The sequence below is a fragment of the Ornithorhynchus anatinus genome, chromosome 7 (assembly GCF_004115215.2).
Source record: "Ornithorhynchus anatinus isolate Pmale09 chromosome 7, mOrnAna1.pri.v4, whole genome shotgun sequence".
Taxonomy (NCBI): domain Eukaryota; kingdom Metazoa; phylum Chordata; class Mammalia; order Monotremata; family Ornithorhynchidae; genus Ornithorhynchus; species Ornithorhynchus anatinus.
Window position 1 is genome coordinate 56,195,092 of NC_041734.1, and position 18,198 is coordinate 56,213,289.

The 18,198-nt window shown below is 44.5% G+C and overlaps 1 protein-coding gene across 6 annotated transcripts in view; it reads right to left on the reverse strand.

The window, feature by feature from the left end:
* The window catches only part of MAGI3 (membrane associated guanylate kinase, WW and PDZ domain containing 3), a 165,762-nt gene that overhangs the window by 12,403 nt on the left and 135,161 nt on the right, over positions 1 to 18,198 (reverse strand). For all 6 annotated transcript variants that reach the window (XM_029068412.2, XM_029068411.2, XM_029068407.2 and 3 more), the window contains 3 exons: positions 6,075 to 6,260; positions 2,269 to 2,371; positions 1,804 to 1,930 (listed from right to left, as the gene is read on the reverse strand). In XM_029068412.2, coding sequence (XP_028924245.1) covers positions 1,804 to 1,930; positions 2,269 to 2,371; positions 6,075 to 6,260 — 416 coding nt within the window. The remainder of the gene's footprint in view (positions 1 to 1,803; positions 1,931 to 2,268; positions 2,372 to 6,074; positions 6,261 to 18,198) is intronic.

The window sequence follows — 18,198 nt, forward strand, 5'->3', positions numbered from 1 at the left end:
AAAATTTGCAAAGGCGCATATGAAATTCAGAGCGACCTAAATAAATGGGCAAAATGGCCCTTCAAAACAGAATAAAGTGGTATCGGGACCAGGATCAAATAGTGTGCGTAGGTATGGGTTTGTTTTTTATGGTATTTATTAAGCTCTTATTATATGCCAGGCAGTGCTGGGGTAGACAAGATAATCAGATTGGACAAAGTCCCTGTCCCACACAGGGCTCACAGACTTAATCCCCATTTTAGAGATGAGGTGACTGAAGTACAGAGAAGTTACGTAACTTGCCCAAGGTCACACACCAGACACGCGGAGGATCAGGATTAGAACCCAGGTCCTTCTGAGTTGAAATCTAAACACAAATACAGTATCAAGACTAGGTAGGCAGAATCACCTGGGGATAACAGTCACCCAATTATTAAGAAAAAACAAAACAGTATCGCGAGGTTTCAATAGGTGAGCACCCACACAAGAAAGAAGAAATAATCCTTTTGCTATACTCAGCACTGATCACACTCTTACTCTAGTATTTTGTACAGTTCTAGTCACATAGCTTAAAAGGGGTAGGGAGTGACTGAAGAGGTCCAGAGAATTGCTATGAATTATTAAAGAGTTAGAACTAGGTCCCGAGAGAGAAGGGTAAAATAATTGGGGTCATTTTGCCTGGAGGAAAGGGAAGAGCAAAGGGTGACAACTATTTTCATGTTAACTATGCTAACTGTTCTCTATGTCTACTGAGGACTAGACAAGATAAAAAGGTCTTAAACTATAGGAGGAGGGATTTCACTTGGGGTAAAAAGAGCTTCTTGCCTATCAACCTGGCAAAATAGCAGGCTGGGCAAGATGCCAAGAGATTTCCCTGTCTTAGCTGGAGCTCAGGGAAAAACCAGGCAGAGGCCAGCTATGCTTGGCCCAACCCAACCAAGCCTCTGGTCTAAACATGTCTTGTCACCTCAGCACTTGTCTATATATCTTTGCACAGAGTAAGCACTCAGTAAATACGATTAATAATATATCTCTGCACAGCTGCTTTCAGTTGTGTACATATTTTTGCCTGTCACTTGTATTCATTTGTCTACTTTTATGGTATTTGTTAAGCACTTATTATATACTTAATACTTATATACTTATATATGAAGCACTGGGGTAGACAGAAGATCATCAGGTTGGACAAAGTCCCTGTCCCACACAGAGCTCTCAGTCTAAATGGGAGGGAAGATTTAATCCTCATTTTACAAATGATATAACTGAGACATAGGGGACTGACTTGCCCGAAGTGTCCCAGCAGAGAAGTGGCAAAGCTGTGTTTAGAACCCAGGTCCTCTGACTTCCAGGCCCAGACTCTTTCTACTAGGCCACATTTTCCCTCATTGTTCTTTCTCCTGACTTTCCAAGTTCTTTGAAGTTAGGGGCGCATCTTATTCATTCCTTTCAATTTTGAAATGCTTAGGACCTACTAATGAGCACACAAGGTGTTAAAAATTTTGAGTTGACAGTCGTCATTTTGATAGATGTCTCCTGAAGGAGGCATAGGTCTAACTTTCTTGGGGAATCTCATTCTCTGGTTTAAAAAGAAGTTCCTACACACTGACTGATTGATTAGCCAATTCCTTAATATGCTTAATATGATCTTTTGAGGACAAAACCAAAGATCACACTTACTTAAAACAATTCACATGAGTCACAGTCCCCTCCAGAACCATTTCATTCACCTTGGCCAATGCTACAACAATTAGGAAGGGTTTACAATATTTCGGAGTAGCCACCGCACTGGTAAAGTGGGGAGCCACCTGGGTGGTTTGTGTTTACCTGAGTGTGTCGACTGCCTACAATGGAGATGAGGGCATTCTCAGGTTGCGTGAGGTGCTTGTGATCAGACCATGAGAGTCGATAAGCCCCAGAGACATCTTTTCCATTATCACCTTCCAAAACAATCCTACAAAATGAAGGAGACAAAAGGGGGTCACATGTGAGTCACAGCGAGTTCACATCTCTACTAGGGAGAGAACCATTTGCTGTATATTTCACTCGGTATATAACAGGTGAGAAGCCAGCATATTCTCGGCACTGGGCTCTATTGCCAGCCTCCCAGCTATGATGATTGAGTAGTCACACCAGATATTGTTGCTACTTCCAACCAGCAGCCATCAATGCTAGGCAGCCACTCCTTGCAACCCTATATTTTCCAAAGCAGCTGGGCATCTTGAGAGATTTTTCTTGTCTTGTTCATGGATCTCTACCCATCCCGGGTCTCGTGGAGAAAAATCACCTCACCTGTCCCCAGCTATGAGGTTGGCCTGAGTCTGTCCCATGGGTCGGTGCTGCAGGGCTGGACTTTGCCTGGCTGAGTTTGTTCCTGACGGCGGCCCGCGGTGTTCTGTAAATAATACAGACGTGGACATTAACCCCGAGCACAAATTTAAAATGGCAAGCGTCTTCCTCCCACTACTTGCTCCCAAATTCCTCAGCTGACTTGGATATTCTGCTGTTTACCAGATGGAATGCATTTCTTCAGCTGCTGACAACTTAACAGAATGTCTTTTAAGATCAATAAATGAGGAAGCAGAAAATGAGATAGTTGGCTTACAAACCTATCACCGCAATATTTCTTTGATTTCCTAAAAAGGGGAACTTCCAGCTTTTCCAAGTGGATCAGTGGTACCCGAAAGTACAGATTCATTAAGGACCTATGAAAAATTCAAGAGCCAGGCAGTTCCCTAAGGATGAGAGTACTGCTGACCCTTTGGAAGGCCAAGTATCATAATCAAGCTATCTGGAGTTGGGATATTTGGCTCTTTTTCATTTGGTTTTTGAGGAATGCTCACAGTACAGTCCATGAGAACAAGAGGAGGGTTCTCATTTCAGACTGGGTCACCGAGAGCAGCCTGGAAGTAGAAATCTGATGTGTATTTGGTGGCCGGGTCTGAGAGGAGGTGAACGCTGGGCCCTGCCTTTAAAACTCTGGGAATGGGAGTAGCTCCGTATCGCCTCAAAAGCTACCTGGAACTGCTACCACTTAAGGCCTGAACCTGAATGAACCCAGGAAAGCCAGAGTATGGAGGCACTTCAGTTGATAGCAATTGCCAGGGCAAAAGCTAGCGGCACGCTAACCACATGCTGCTGCCAGCACGACTGATATCACCCGTGTCAGAAATCTGCATAGGGGACACCCAGAGACCATGAAAACCACGACTGGCAGGATAAAGGAAGGGATTTATGCTCATCTGTAGAAGGAGTTGGGGAACGTTTACTTGGTTGGGAAGGATCTGTGATTGATTAAAAAGGACACGATCCTCTCCGGTGTGGGGTTCTGCCTTCTGGATCTGCGGCAACAGTGAACTCTAGTGGGCTGCGAACTCTGTGGGCTGGAAACTTGATGCTCAGTTGTGTTGCAGTTATGAGGAGCAGAATGACACTGCCCAGACTTCAGCCAGTGATTCTTTTTGAAAGAACAATTTAATTTTTGAGAAATGGATTTTTCTTACTTCTTCCAAGGTCAAATATGGTTAAATGTAAAAAATCTCCAATTATTAATTTATTTATTCAAATTCTGATTCTGACCTTTTATAAATCAATCTGTCCTTTGTCTCTGAAAATAACTCCTTCTAGTGAGTTTCTGTTTGATCCACATCTACAGATTATTTTCTTTTTATGGTATTTGTTAAGCGCTCACTATGTGCGAGTCACTGTACTAAGTCTGGGGGTAGATACAAGCTAGTCAGGTTGGCCACAGTCCATGTCCCACATGGGGTTCACAGTCTTAATCCCCATTTCACAGATGAGGTACCTGAGGCGCAGAGAAGTTAAGCAACTTACCCAAGGTCACACAGCAGACAAGTGAGAGCTGGGATTAGAACCCAGATCCTCCTGACTCCCAGGCCCGTGCTCTATCCACTAGGCCCCGCTGCTTCTAAATAACTGTGTAAGATTCTAAGAGCACAGTATCCCGATTTTTTTTTTTTTTTACTGAAGCATTTAAGGAAGCAAGTTATTGTAGATACAAGTTCGACTAAAAACCAGATGAGAACATAGTTCGATACACTCATAATCAAACTACAGCTGTACTACCCAAACTTTTCAAAGTGATTTCTTGGGGGCATCACCTCTTATCCTGAAATGAATTTGATTTTTAAAATATATGAAAACACTAACAAATTTTGAAAATATAAAATGTACCCCTGCATTAAAGTTTAAGGTAAATGTAATTCTTTGATATTCTGAATTCCAGGATAAAATCAATAGCTAAGACAGCCAGCCAACTTCCATGTTTCGATGAATGTCAAATGAAGGTCTTAGAGGAGGAGAGCTACATCCTGACTTTGTTTATGTGGTTGGGAAAAAGCCATCCCCTTGGCAAAATAACAATGGTAACTTTAATTAAACTGACAAGAGATTTCAGGAAAAAGCAACAGTGGAAATGGCAAAAAACAGCCCTTCCTTTCCAAGCGATTAGATGTTACATATTTATATCGAACTGTTTCTAGTAAATAATGCAGCAGAACAAGACAGAAAGCAGTGTAGCATTGATTAGAATATATGATTTCCAAAGATAGGACTGCAGAGTCACAAATATCCATTTGGCTGCTTAGAAGAGCTAATGGCTTTACGCACAATTCAAATAGGAAGTCGGAAGGCTCACAATGCTTTTCTTTGAAAGGGGTTCTGGATGAAAGAGGCTTTTCCAAATACCTGTTTAGAAGTTATAAATTCCAAATGTTTCTGTTGGGCAGTGGAAGTCTGAGGCCCACAGGACAGGGGAAAAAGTGAGTGGGTGGGTGTCTGCATCCGGGAATAGACCCAGGTTGGAGCTTTGCCTGAGAAGGGGTTTATCGGCTTGCCTGCTAGTCTCATTATTTTGGAATGTCAGCCTTCCACCCTTCCACTAAAACAGCCCACAGCAGCAGCAGTCTAAGAAAATCTGGGAATTCCCACTCTCCGGGGACACTTTGGCCAGAACTCTTTGGGACTCTTACTCTGGGGTAGAGCACTCCAATTTTACTGACTACATTTCCATGGGCTCTCCCTTCCCGGCAGCCTCTCCAGGCACTGTTTTCACTACAATGTTAAGGTGGTCCAGCCCTGTGAGTTAGATTCAAAAAGATCAAAGAACCAAGAAGTTCTCACTGCTCAGTTCCCTTACTCTGAAGGTTGATCCTTCTACTCTGCAGCTTTTCACATTGGTTTTAGAAGGCAAGGAAGGATGAAATACAGACCATACATTCTGCCTCTTCCAAAGCAACCAATTTCACTTAATAATAATGTTGGTATTTGTTAAGTGCTTACTATGGGCAGAACACTGTTTTAAGCGCTAGGGTAGACACAGGGGAATCAGGTTGTCCCACGTGGGGCTCACAGTCTTAATCCCCATTTTACAAATGAGGTAACTGAGGCACAGAGAAGTTAAGTGACTTGCCCACAGTCACACAGCTGACAAGTGGCAGAGCTGGGATTTGAACTCATGACCTCTGACTCCCAAGCCTGTGCTCTTTCCACTGAGCCACACTGCTTCACTTGCTATTACTGAGAAAATTGCTCAAGATGGCAAGGCCTGAGTGAAAAGAGTGCAGGCTGAATACAACTGAGCTGTTTTCTCGGATCCAACAGTGAATGTTAAATGACCTTCTTAGCGGCCATTTCCAAATGCCCTCATTTCCCCTGCGAGAGAGCTGGCTAGGACACACGAGGCAGAGGGTGGGCCCCGTGCCACAGGCCATATGCCAAATGCAAAACCATTAGGACCAACAGCAGCATCCTCTGATTTATTCACTCTCACTCTAATAAAGATACAGATATTAAGGCAAAAACCAAAATTAAAATGGCAGTCATCTTCCTCTCCCACTTTGCTTCTAAACTCCCAAGCTGACTTTGATATTCTGCCCCTTACCAGATGGAATGTTTTTCCTCTGCTGCTGACAACTTAATAATATGATGCCTTTTAAGATCATTAAATAAAGAAGCATAAAAAGAGATTCTCAGGTTTAAAACCTTTCTATCACAGCAAGACTCCGTGGATTTCCTAAAAGAGAGTTTCCTGCTTTTCCAAGTGGATCAGTGGGAGGAAGGTTGTTACTTTCTCTTACCTTCCTCAGCAATGACAGTGAGTGTGACTGAGACACCAGCATCCTTGATCAGCTGAACGATGTTATCGTGAGAGAGCTCGATGATAGACTGTCCATTCACTGCAGAGATCCTATCGCCCACTTTCAGTTTCCCACAGTGATCTGCAGGGCTTCCTTCAATGACACGCCCAATTTTATGAGGAATCACTAGAGGATCAAGAACAAGAATACCAGTTTTCAGTGACATTTGGTTCTCATTTAAACAGGCAACGGAATTGATTCTTCATAGTAAATGCATGCCCAACTGCTGGTATTGGTTACCATTCCCCAATCTAAGCAAAATCAAAGGTATCATCTCAAAAGCCACTCTGGGCAGCAATGACAGGCAATAAGGGGTTTCTTAGATTTATCTGCTTGGTAACCAGGATTTAACACCCTCAATTTCAGGATATATTTTTAACATTTAAAATTTTAAAATAATATTAAGTAATTATTTGACAAGCAGTGTACTGAGTGCTGGGGTTCCTGTCCCACATGGGGCTCGCAGTCTAACTTGGAGGGAGAACAGGTTTTGAATCCCCATTTTACAGGTGAGGAACCAGAGGCATGGAAAAGTTAAGGAACTTGCCCAAGGTCCCTCAGTAGGCCCATGCTCTTTCCCTGAACCCAGGTCCTCTGCCTCACAGGCCCGTGTTCTTTCCACTAGGCCCCATTGCTCTTTTTAACAGGGTGCATGGTGAGAAGCAAACGACGACATTCCACAGTTAGAATTCCACTACCGCCAAGCTTTAATAGGAAGGGTAGTGTTCTATCTGTGGGGTTAATTCCTTAGAATTCCAGATGACAGGAAAACCAGGTAGGGAACTGAGGCAAAATTGGGCCAGAGGAAGATACATAAGAAGAGTTAAACTCATTTCAAAGACTCCGTATTGCTGCTGTTGGAATACAGGCTCACCCACACCAGGTTCTAAAGCACTGTTCCTGGACTCTCTGTTCTTTCTGAATAAGAAGCCACTCTCTAGCAGTGAGTTAAATGCTTATGAGGTAAATTAACCATCGAAAAGTATGAACTCCTACTGCAGTACATCAGATGATCCCAAAAGAGCAAGCACATTTCTGTATGACCTTAAATACAAGGACAGATTTCAGCTCTGGAGCAGAGTGGCATGGCTAGGTGTTGAGTACTGGACTGGAAGTCATGAGATTGGGTTCTAAACCCAGCTCTGCCTCTTGCCGGCTATGCACCCCTGAGTAAGTCACTCAATTTTTCTGTGCTTCAATTTCCTCACCTGTAATGTGGGAATTAAATGCCAATCTTGTATCTACCCCAGTGCTGGGCACATAGTAAGCGCTTACTAAATGTGGTATTTGGTTTTAATAGAACCCTCTGTGACTTGGGGGAGGCAGAAGTATTAGGAACCAGTGAAAGCCTTAATGAACTGAAAGAATTAATGTACCACCCTTAAACACTTAACTTTCTATCAGTCTACAATTTTGGTCTACTACCCCTCCGATAAGTGAGGGTCCTTGAAGACAAGAATTGTGTCTTTTCTTTCTTTAGTATGTTCTCTAAGTACCCAGCTCTGTAAACAGTTGGTGCTCAATAAATACCATCCTATCTGCCCTAGTAGCTTGCAACCTTGGTATTACTTCTGAGTCTTTACTCTCTTTGAACTCATCATTAAATCCTGTTGGTTTCCCTCCACGACATTTTCCGACCTCCAAAGATTCCAACTCCTTTCGGATTTCCCAGTACTCTATATTCCAACTAACTCAGCACAGTTTCTCCTCACTGCATCCTCTTGATCCATCTTGATCCTTTCTTTCCCTTGTATCTCTCCTTGAACTTCTTCCCCTTCATTGTGGAAAGCACCCAACAATTTCAACATCTTTTGTGTGTCCTGATCTTATCTTCTCTCTTCTTTCTTTTCCCCATCATTCTTTTCTCAACTGGCCTGGCTGTTTCCAGTGCCTCTCCCTCTATCTAATTTGTCATTTTCTGTCCTTTGTGTACATTATTTAATCCCCTCACTATCCTCAGCCCTCATGTACATAGGTATATGGAGAAGCAGCACTGCCTAGTGGAAAGTGCATGGGGCTGGGGAGCCAGGAAACCTGGGTTCTAACCCTGGCTCTGCCACATGCCTTGGGGAAGCCACTTAATTTCTCTGAGCCTCAGTTCCCATCTGCAAAATGAGGACGAAATACCCGTTCCACTTCTCCCTTAGATGGTGAGCTCCTGACCATCTGACCTGATTACCCTGTAGTACGGGGCTTGGGGCATAGTAAGTGCTTAAAAATACCATTTATTACTCTAGTCCTATTTATATGTATATTTAATTTACTGTTCAGCTGTTTCATCCTGATGTGTCTGTACTGCTTCCTGCTTTACATCTGTGTTTCCTAAGGCTTCCGCTATGTGTAAAGAGATTTTGTCTGCCTCTTCCAGTAGATTGTAAGCTCCTTGAGGGCAGGGAACATGTGACTGTTATTACTGTATTCTCCCTAGTGCAAAGTACAGTGCCTTGCACTCTGTAGGCACTCTATCAGTGGCACTGACTGATTAGTCAAGGAAATTGTCATATCATGTATAGACGATTAAATCACCCTCCTCACTTGTCTCCCAGCCTCCAGCCTCTCCCTTCTCCAGTTGATACTTCAATCAACCGAGTCATTTCTCTAAAATGTCATTCTGCCCATACCTCTCCACTCCTTAAACATTTCTAATGTTTATCCTCTCCTCGGCACATCAACAGAAATTCCCTGCCACTGTCTTTAAGGAACACCACCAGCTTCTTTCTTCTTTATAGTATCTGTTAAGCACTTACAATGTATAAGTATTATACAGTGTACTAAGCGCTAAGGAGGACACGAGCTAAGAAGATTAGACAAAGTTCATGTCCCACGCTGGGCTCACAGAATTAATCCCCATTACAGAAGGGATAGCTGAGGCAGAGAGAAGTGAAATGACTTGCCCAAGGCCACACAGCAGACAAATGACGGAGCTGGGATCAGAATCTAGGTCCTTCTTGCATGCTTCATCTGCTAGGCCACGCTGCTTCTCTAAGCAGCTAACGCTCTTTCCCCACTCTACCCCAGCTCTCACTCTTCACTCTTCCCAAACTCGCTTGGCTCTTAACTTTGTTTTTGACTCTCCTGCCTTTGACCCCGGGCACATGCAATTTTCTCCTGCCTGTAACTCCTTCCAAATCTGTCAGATCACAGTAATAATAATGATAATAAGTACGGTTAATCACTTACTATGTGTCAGATACTGCTATGCACTGGGGTAGATATGGGATAATCTGATTAGTCAGAATGCTTGTCCCATTTGGGGCTTGTCGTCTAAGGGGGAGGGAGGACAGGTATCCCCATTTTACAGCTGAGGAAACGGAGACACAGAAGAGTTAACTGGCTTGCCCAAGGTCATGAAGTAGGCAAGTGGCAGAGTGGCAAAGTGGCAGAATTAGAACCTAGGTCTCCTGACGCTTAGTCCTATGTCCCCTCACTAGGCCATGCTGCTTCTCGACTCTTCCCCATCTTCAAAGCCCTCCCGAAATCCCACCTCCTCTAGGAAGCATTGCCCCTACTGCATCATCTCCTCCCGGGTCCCAACCTCCATCTCAGCATTTAAGCCCTCACAACCACCTGTGACACTTCTGACATAACAACTGAAGGACGAGTAGTAACAACAGTATTTATTAAACTCTTACTGGATGCAGATCACTGTACTATGTGTGCTGGGAAAGAATCCAGAGGTGGGCATTAGACACGGTTTCTAGCGTTTAAACACTCATTCACCTATCGCTCTTGGCATTCTCTCTTTCCTCCTATCAGTAACATATTCTGTGTTACGCTGTGTGCTCTTGGTTAAATGCTCTCTTATAATTATGCTCGTGAGGGCAAGAATATGTCTTTTAACCTCTACTGTACTATTTCAAGTGCTTAGTAAAGTCTTCTGCACATAGGTGCTCAAAAATACTATTGAGAGTTTGATTTTTTGCACAAATGAAGCCATCTAATTCCATTAGAACAAAAGCCCTTGAAGCCAGGGACCGTGTTCTTTTGCCTCTGCACACAGTGAGCACCCTCAATAAATACTCTTGATTGATTAATGTTGGTATTTGTTCATTCATTCATTCATTCAATAGTATTTATTGAGTGCTTACTATGTGCAGAGCACTGTACTAAGCGCTTGGAATGAACAAGTCGGCAACAGATACAGTCCCTGCCCTTTGAGGGGTTGACAGTCTAATTGGGGGAGACAGACAAACAAGAAGAATGGCAATAAACAGAGTCAAGGGGAAGAACATCTCGTAAAAACAATGGCAACTAAATAGAATCAAGGCGATGTACATTTCATTAACAAAATAAATAGGGTAATGAAAATATATACAGTTGAGCAGACGAGTACAGTGCTGAGGGGATGGGAAGGGAGAGGGGGAGGAGCAGAGGGAAATGGGGGGAAAAGAGGGTTAAGCTGCGGAGAGCTGAAGGGGGGGCGGTAGAGGGAGGAGAGGGAGAAGGGGAGCTCAGTCTGGGAAGGCCTCTTAGAGGAGGTGAGTTTTAAGTAGGGTTTTGAAGAGGGGAAGAGAATTAGTTTGGCAGAGGTGAGGAGGGAGGGCGTTCCAGGACCGCGGGAGGACGTGGCCCAGGGGTCGACGGCGGGATAGGCGAGACCAAGGGACGGTGAGGAGGTGGGCGGCAGAGGAGCGGAGCATGTGGTGTGGGCAGTAGAAAGAAAGAAGGGAGGAGAGGTAGGAAGGGGCAAGGTGATGTAGAGCCTTGAAGCCTAGAGTGAGGAGTTTTTGTTTGGAGCGGAGGTCGATAGGCAACCACTGGAGGTGTTTAAGAAGGGGAGTGACATGCCCAGAGTGTTTCTGCAGGAAGATGAGGCGGGCAGCGGAGTGAAGAATAGACTGGAGCGGAGCGAGAGAGGAGGAAGGGAGATCAGAGAGAAGGCTGACACAGTAGTCTAGCCGGGATATAACGAGAGCCCGTAGCAGTAAGGTAGCCGTTTGGGTGGAGAGGAAAGGGCGGATCTTGGTGATATTGTAAAGGTGAAACCGGCAGGTCTCGGTAATGGATAGGATGTGTGGGGTGAACGAGAGAGACGAGTCAAGGATGACACCGAGATTGCGGGCCCGAGAGACGGGAAGGATGGTCGTGCCATCCACGGTGATAGGGAAGTCTGGGAGAAGACCGGGCTTGGGAGGGAAGATGAGGAGCTCAGTCTTGCTCATGTTGAGCTTTAGGTGGCGGGCCAACATCCAGGTAGAGACATCCTGGAGGCAGGAGGAGATGCGAGCCTGAAGGGAGGGGGAGAGGACAGGGGCGGAGATGTAGATCTGCATGTCATCTGCGTAGAGATGGTAGTCAAAGCCGTGAGAGCGAATGAGTTCACCGAGGGAGTGAGTGTAAATGGAGAACAGAAGAGGGCCAAGAACTGACCCTTGAGGAACTCCAACAGTTAAAGGATGGGAGGGGGAGGAGGCGCCTGCGAAGGAGACCGAGAATGACCAGCCAGAGAGATAAGAGGAGAACCAGGAGAGGACGGAGTCCGTGAAGCCAAGGTGAGATAAAGTATGGAGGAGGAGGGGATGGTCGACGGTGTCAAAGGCAGCAGAGAGGTCAAGGAGGATTAGAATGGAGTAGGAGCCATTGGATTTGGCAAGAAGGAGGTCATGGGTGACCTCAGAGAGAGCAATCTCGGTAGAGTGGAGGGGACGGAAGCCAGATTGGAGGGGGTCCAGGAGAGAATGGGAGTTCAGGAATTCTAAGCAGCGATTGTAGACGACTCGTTCTAGGATTTTGGAAAGGAAGGGTAGTAGGGAGATAGGGCGATAACTGGAGGGGGAAGTGGGGTCAAGAGCGGGTTTTTTTAGGATGGGGGAGACGTGGGCATGTTCGAAGGCAGAGGGGAAGGAGCCATTGGAGATTGAGTGGTTAAAAATAGAAGTTAAGGAAAGGAGGAGGGCAGGGGCGATGTTTTTAATAAGGTGAGAGGGAATGGGGTCCAAGGCGCAGGTGGAGGGGGTGGCACTTGTGAGGAGGGAGGAGATCTCCTCTGAGGATACTGCAGGGAAGGATGGAAAAGTAGGGGAGAGGGTTGGTGGAGGGGGAGGGGAGAGGCGGAGGGGTGACTTTGGGGAGCTCAGACCTGATTGTGTTGATTTTTGTGATGAAGTAGGTGGCCAGATCATTGGGGGTGAGAGATGGGGGAGGGGGAGGAACAGGGGGCCTAAGGAGAGAGTTAAAGGTCCGGAACAATTGGCGGGGATGATGGGCATGGGTGTCGATGAGGGAGGAGAAGAAGTTTTGTCTGGCGGAGGAGAGGGCAGAGTTAAGGCAGGAAAGGCTAAATTTGAAGTGTGTGAGGTCAGCTTGGTGCTTGGACTTTCACCAGCAGCGCTCAGCAGCTCGAGCATAGGAGGCGGATAGAGGAGGTGATCCAGGGCTGTGGGTTAGTGGAGCGAAAGCGGCGGAGGGAAAGGGGGGCGAGAGAGTTGAGATGAGAGTTGAGATTTGTTAAGCGCTTACTATGTGCACAGCACTGTTCTAAGCGCTGGGGTAGATGAAGGGTAATCAGGTTGTCCCACATGGGGCTCAGAGTCTTAATCCCCATTTTTTACAGATGAAGTACCTGAGGCACAGAGAAGTTAAGTGACTTGCCCACAGTCACACAGCTGACAAGTAGAGGAGCCGGGATTCGAACCCATGACCTATGACTCCCAAGCCCGTGCTCTTTCCACTGAGCCACGCTGCTTCTCTGATACTATAGTGGTACGGAGGTATCTTCGGGGTCCTGAGGGGTTGGCTTGTTTGGTATTTGCCAAGCCACTTTGAAGTGGTTCTGCTATAGGCCCATCCGTGATTGGAGGCCTCTTTGACCCGCTCAACCTAACCCTAAATTTCTATCTTGGTTTTGGAGCATTTACCACTGAAAAAAGTGTTCAGAATTCTTCAGTTAACAGCTCTTCTCGATTCCTTGAGAAGAGGCTTATTTTTGCTCAGGACCACACCCTGTTGGATTCACTGAAACCTCAGTAAGCGCCTAATAGGCCTGGTGCATTTCCCAAACCTTTGTTATGAAGGGTCTAAATTTTTGGTGCTTGGAATCTAAGTGGCACGATTAGCGAAATGAATTTTAGGCGATTAGGGGAATTGGGGATTCTGGGTTTTAGATTATTAGTAGAGTTTCTGATTTTAAGAAAAGTATTCTTGAAATGTCAATAGATTTCCCAGGGAAGCAAAGGAACTGAGCAGTAGTAACAACATTCTCTCTTCTTATGTACATGGATTCCAGGAAAAACAATAAAAGGACATCATCTGAACTTTCAAAAAAAGCCACCTGGAATATATGTAGCCAAGAAAAAGTTTATTCATAAAAATCCTGTTACACTATATTGGTCTGCTGAATTTAGAGCCAGATTTGCCAAAAAGATAATCTATAATTTTTCTTTAACCTGAACCTAACCCAAGTTGGCAGAAATTCTCAAGGCACTTCTCTGTTGTTTATCAAACTGCTTCTCTTTGGGTCAAAAAAAAAAAAAAAAAAAGCTCTTCATGGGCAGGGTTCATGTCCACTAATTCTATTGTTCTCTCCCCAAAAGCCTCATACTCTGCACAAAATAGGTGCTAAACTGATTAAAAGTCCCTTAAATAATTTTTTATAGTTCTGATCTGAAAAGCCTATGGCTGAAATAAAGAGCAGCAGAAACATATTGAGGGTATCTACAGAAAATTCACTGAAAACAAATAGGGTTGATATTTTTCCACTCCCAAAACTACCTCACTAGTCCCAAGCTCTTTTCTCTCACATCCAGAACAGCTCTACATGGACATCCCACCAATGCCACGGGTTCAAAATGTCCACAACTGAACTTCTCATCTTCTCTCAAATCCTCTCCTCGACCTAGTTTTCAACTCCACAACCTTGACAACCTCATATTCTCCCCATGAGCAGCATGTCACTAAATCTCCATTTTTCCTTCCCAATCTCTGATCTGCCTATTCCTCCCCACCACCTGACTACCACACCGGCCCAGGCATTTGTCATGTCCTGGCCTGACTATTAAATTAGTCTCCTTACTGCTTTCCCTGCCTTCAGTCTCTCCTCTCTCTAGTCCACAGTTCACACATTCTGCAGCCTATGTCTTCCCATGTCTCAAAAAAACCTCTGGTTTACCCAATCCTCTCTACATCAAGCAGAGACTCCTAACCAATGGCTCTAAAGTTATTTCCCTCCTGCTTCTCCACTCTTCCCCCAATACATACCAACCTTTTTATGGTATTTGTTAAACGCTTATTATGTACCAGGCACTGTACTAAATAGTGGGGAAGATAGCTGCACACAGTCCATGGCCTGCATGGGGCTCAATACTTAATCCCTAATTTACAGATGAGGTAACTAAGGCAAAGACAAGTTAAGTGACTTGCCCAAGGAAAGGAGACAGTATTAGAACCGAGGTCTTTTTGACTTCCAGGCCCGTGCTCTACCTATTAGGCCACACTGCTTCTCTTGTACTCTGGATTCCTCTCAAACTAACCTATTTACTGTGCCATATTCTCATCTCTCCCATCATTAACCGTTTGCTCGGGCCCTCTCTGCTGCCTGGAACTCTCTCCCATTTCAAGTCCAACAGGTCACAGCTCCCCCCATTTTCAAAGCCTTTCTGAAATCACAGCTCCTGGGGACCTTTGATTTATTTCAAATCTCTCATCCCCATCAACAGTATTTATTGAGCACTTACTATGAGCAGAGTACTGGATTACACACGTGGGTGGGTACAATACAATAGAGTTGGCAGACATGTTTCCAGTCCATAACGAGCTTGTTCCCCCCATCCCTACCCCATTCAGGATTTTTGCATCAACTGAGCATCAACTACTTCCTATCACAGTTTTGAACATGTTTTACAAACCCAATTACTTAAGCACTAGCATGTACGTATCCGCTTTTTCATCTTCCTCCTCTTTGTACTTCATTTTGGAGTCTGTCTTCCCCACTACATTGTAATAGTAATAATAATAATAATAATGGTATTTGTTAAGCATTTACTATGTGCCAGGCACTATTCTAAGAGCTGGGGTATATACAAGATAATAGGGTTGGACACAGTTCCTGTCCCACTTAGGGCTCACAGTCTTAAATCCCATTTTACAGTTGAGGGAACTGAGGCACCGACAGTGAAGTGACTTGCCCAAGCCAACACAGCAGAAACGTGGCGGAAGCGGGATTAGTACTCTTTAGAAGGCAAGGATCATGCCTATTTATGCTACTGTACTCTCTTGGGTGCTTACTAAAGTGTTCTGCACACAGAAGATGCACAATAAAAGCTGTGATGACTGATCGCTTGACTGAAAATGGAACTATCAGTTCGCACACTAAATTTAATCTTTTACTGGTTATTAAACATTAATGCCCTGGATTATTGGGTCATATTAGAGGTGAAACAGCCCTATTCATTAATAATTATTTTCTTTCAGTATAATTCACCTCTAATGAAATCACTTAAAAATTGCTTTCTTTTTTCTGACCCAAGCTCTGTTCTCATCTTCACAAAATCAGTGATGGCTCCTGGTCCTAGTGTTGCCATAGCAACTGCTTTTGGCTAATGGAAACTAGTAACAGTGACCTGGAATTGCGATCAAAATGCCACAGCACTTTCCTCCTTCATACATTTGCAAATAAATTTAGTAATATTTTCTTCAAATGGTTTGGTTTCCAATTCTTCATTTAAAATGACCTCTCTCCTACGCTTTCTATTATCTCTGATTCTAAATGTGCCTTGCTACTCACCAGAGTAATGAAACCAATGAGAACGGACTACACATAAATTTTAAAGTTGTGGGTTTTTTTGGGTCATATTGTTGCAAAGCTATCTGATAAAGGTACACTAGAAATAGCACTTCAAGTAGAGTATTTTCTCCTTCCTTCCCCCCTTCGGTTCAGCTTTATAGTCTATTTAGGAACACATGATTTTGGAGCAGACAAACAAACCTATTATTTGGTTGACCCCAGTGACCCTGAATTGTATGACATTTCCTCTGAACGCATTCATTTTTCATGACTGCCACCAGAACATTCTCTTCCTTTGTTGAAGGAACCTACCCCACACCTTTTTAATTCCCTAGAGACAAGGATTATTTATGCTACAAGCGAAGACATGTCAGTAAGCACTTTGTCAGTCTGACAGTCCCAGGACTCATTTTGGAAAACCTGTGGGGCAGCTCCCTGAATAGAAGGTAGTCCAACTAGAAGATTGACTAGTTCTGGCGACCCTTGAGCAACGAACTGCTACTATGCTGATTCAAGCACTCATCATCCCACCTGGACGCCTGTACCTGCTTCCTCGCTGACTTCCCTGCTTCCTGATTCTCCCTTCCCCAGTGCATACTTAACTCTGTTGCCTCAATCGTTTTCCTGAAAAAAGTTCAGTCCATATCTCCCCACTCCTCAAAAAACTCCAGCGGTTGCCCAACCACCGCTGCATCAAACAGAAACTCCTTACCGTTGGCTTTAAAGCACTCCATCGTCTTGCTCCCTTCCGATCTTTCCTCACTGATTTCCTACTATAACCCAGCCCATTCACTTCACTCCTCTAACCCCAACCTACTCACTTTACCGTGATCTCGTCTACCTCGCCGCCAATCCCTTGCCCAAATCCTTCCTCTGATCCGAAACTGTCATATCCCTTCAGAGCCTTATTAAAATCACATTCCTCCAAGAGGCCTTCCCCAACTAAGCCATTACTTCCCCTATTTCTCCCTTCTATGTCACCTTTGGACTTGTACCCTTGAAGCACTCGCGATATGCACCCCACCCTCGGCTCCACAGCACTTATATACATACCCAAAATTTATTTTAATGTCTTTCTCCCCTTCTAGACAGTAAGCTCCTTGTGAACAGGGAGCACGTCTGCCAATTCTATTGTATCGTACTCTCCCAACCTCTTAGAATAGTGCTCTGCAGAGAGTAAGTGCTCAGTAAATACCATGGATTGACTGGAGGACTGGTCCCTCTCTACCCATGATCCTAAGGACACCAGTTCCTCTCCCTTTCAGTTTCCTTCCAGAGCCAGATATGTACTACAGAGAACACCTTAGGAAAAAAAAAAAAAAACGGCACTGCCCTGAGTAAGGGAAAGATGAAACCTGTGATCACCAGGCAAATCTCCACACCATCAGAGAACTCAGGTTATAGAAGCAACATGGCCAAGGGCTTAGAAAGTCAGAGAACCTGGGTTCTAATCCTGTCTCTGCCACTTGCATGCTGTGTGATCTTGAAAAAGTCATTTAATTTCTCTGTGCTTTAGTTTCTTCATTTGTAAAATGGGGATTGAATCCCTGTTCTCCCTCTTCCCTAAACCATGAGCACCATGTGGGACATGGACTGTGACTTGACTGATTTGTATCTACCCCTGAGCTTTACACAGCCCTTGGAACATAGTAAGTGCTTAACAAATACCACTGTTATTATTATTAAATAACCCTTATTTCTCGAAAATTAAGGAACAAGGGTGGTGATCGCTGTGATATATTTCATAGCAGCACCCAAGCTGGTAGTTGGTACCTACTTGGTACCTGTGGGTACCTGGTAGCTATTGAAACAGCTGCTTCACAGTGGTTCTACTAAAACGGGCCTCTCACCAAGATACAAAATCCATGTAACAGAGGAGTAGACCATGTAACAGTCCTGAAATTTTCTTGTATTGGGCATTTTTCAGGACCATAACAGTGCTGCAGTCATTTGTTGTACAGAGGAATGAAATTACGCCCATTAGAGCAATTCTTGCCCATTTCCAATTCGTTAAGGAAATGAATGCTGTCAACGAAGCATTTTGCCAGTATCCACTTTGAAATGGCCCAATGAAGACAGGGTCCCAGGAAACAATGACTTACCAACTTCATGCTTTGGAATCCTTATCTTAGTAGGTCTCTAAGGTCTTCTTAGCAAGACAAGAGGGAGGAGGACTCGCCTTTCAAGTCCTCTCCCCTTACCCATTCTGGCTGCATACTAGGCAAGGAGACAGCCGATTAAACTTTATAATAATGATAATAATGTTGGTATTTGTTAAGTGCTTCCTATGTGCCGAGCACTGTTCTAAGTCCTGGGGTAGATACCGAGTGATCAGGTTGTCCC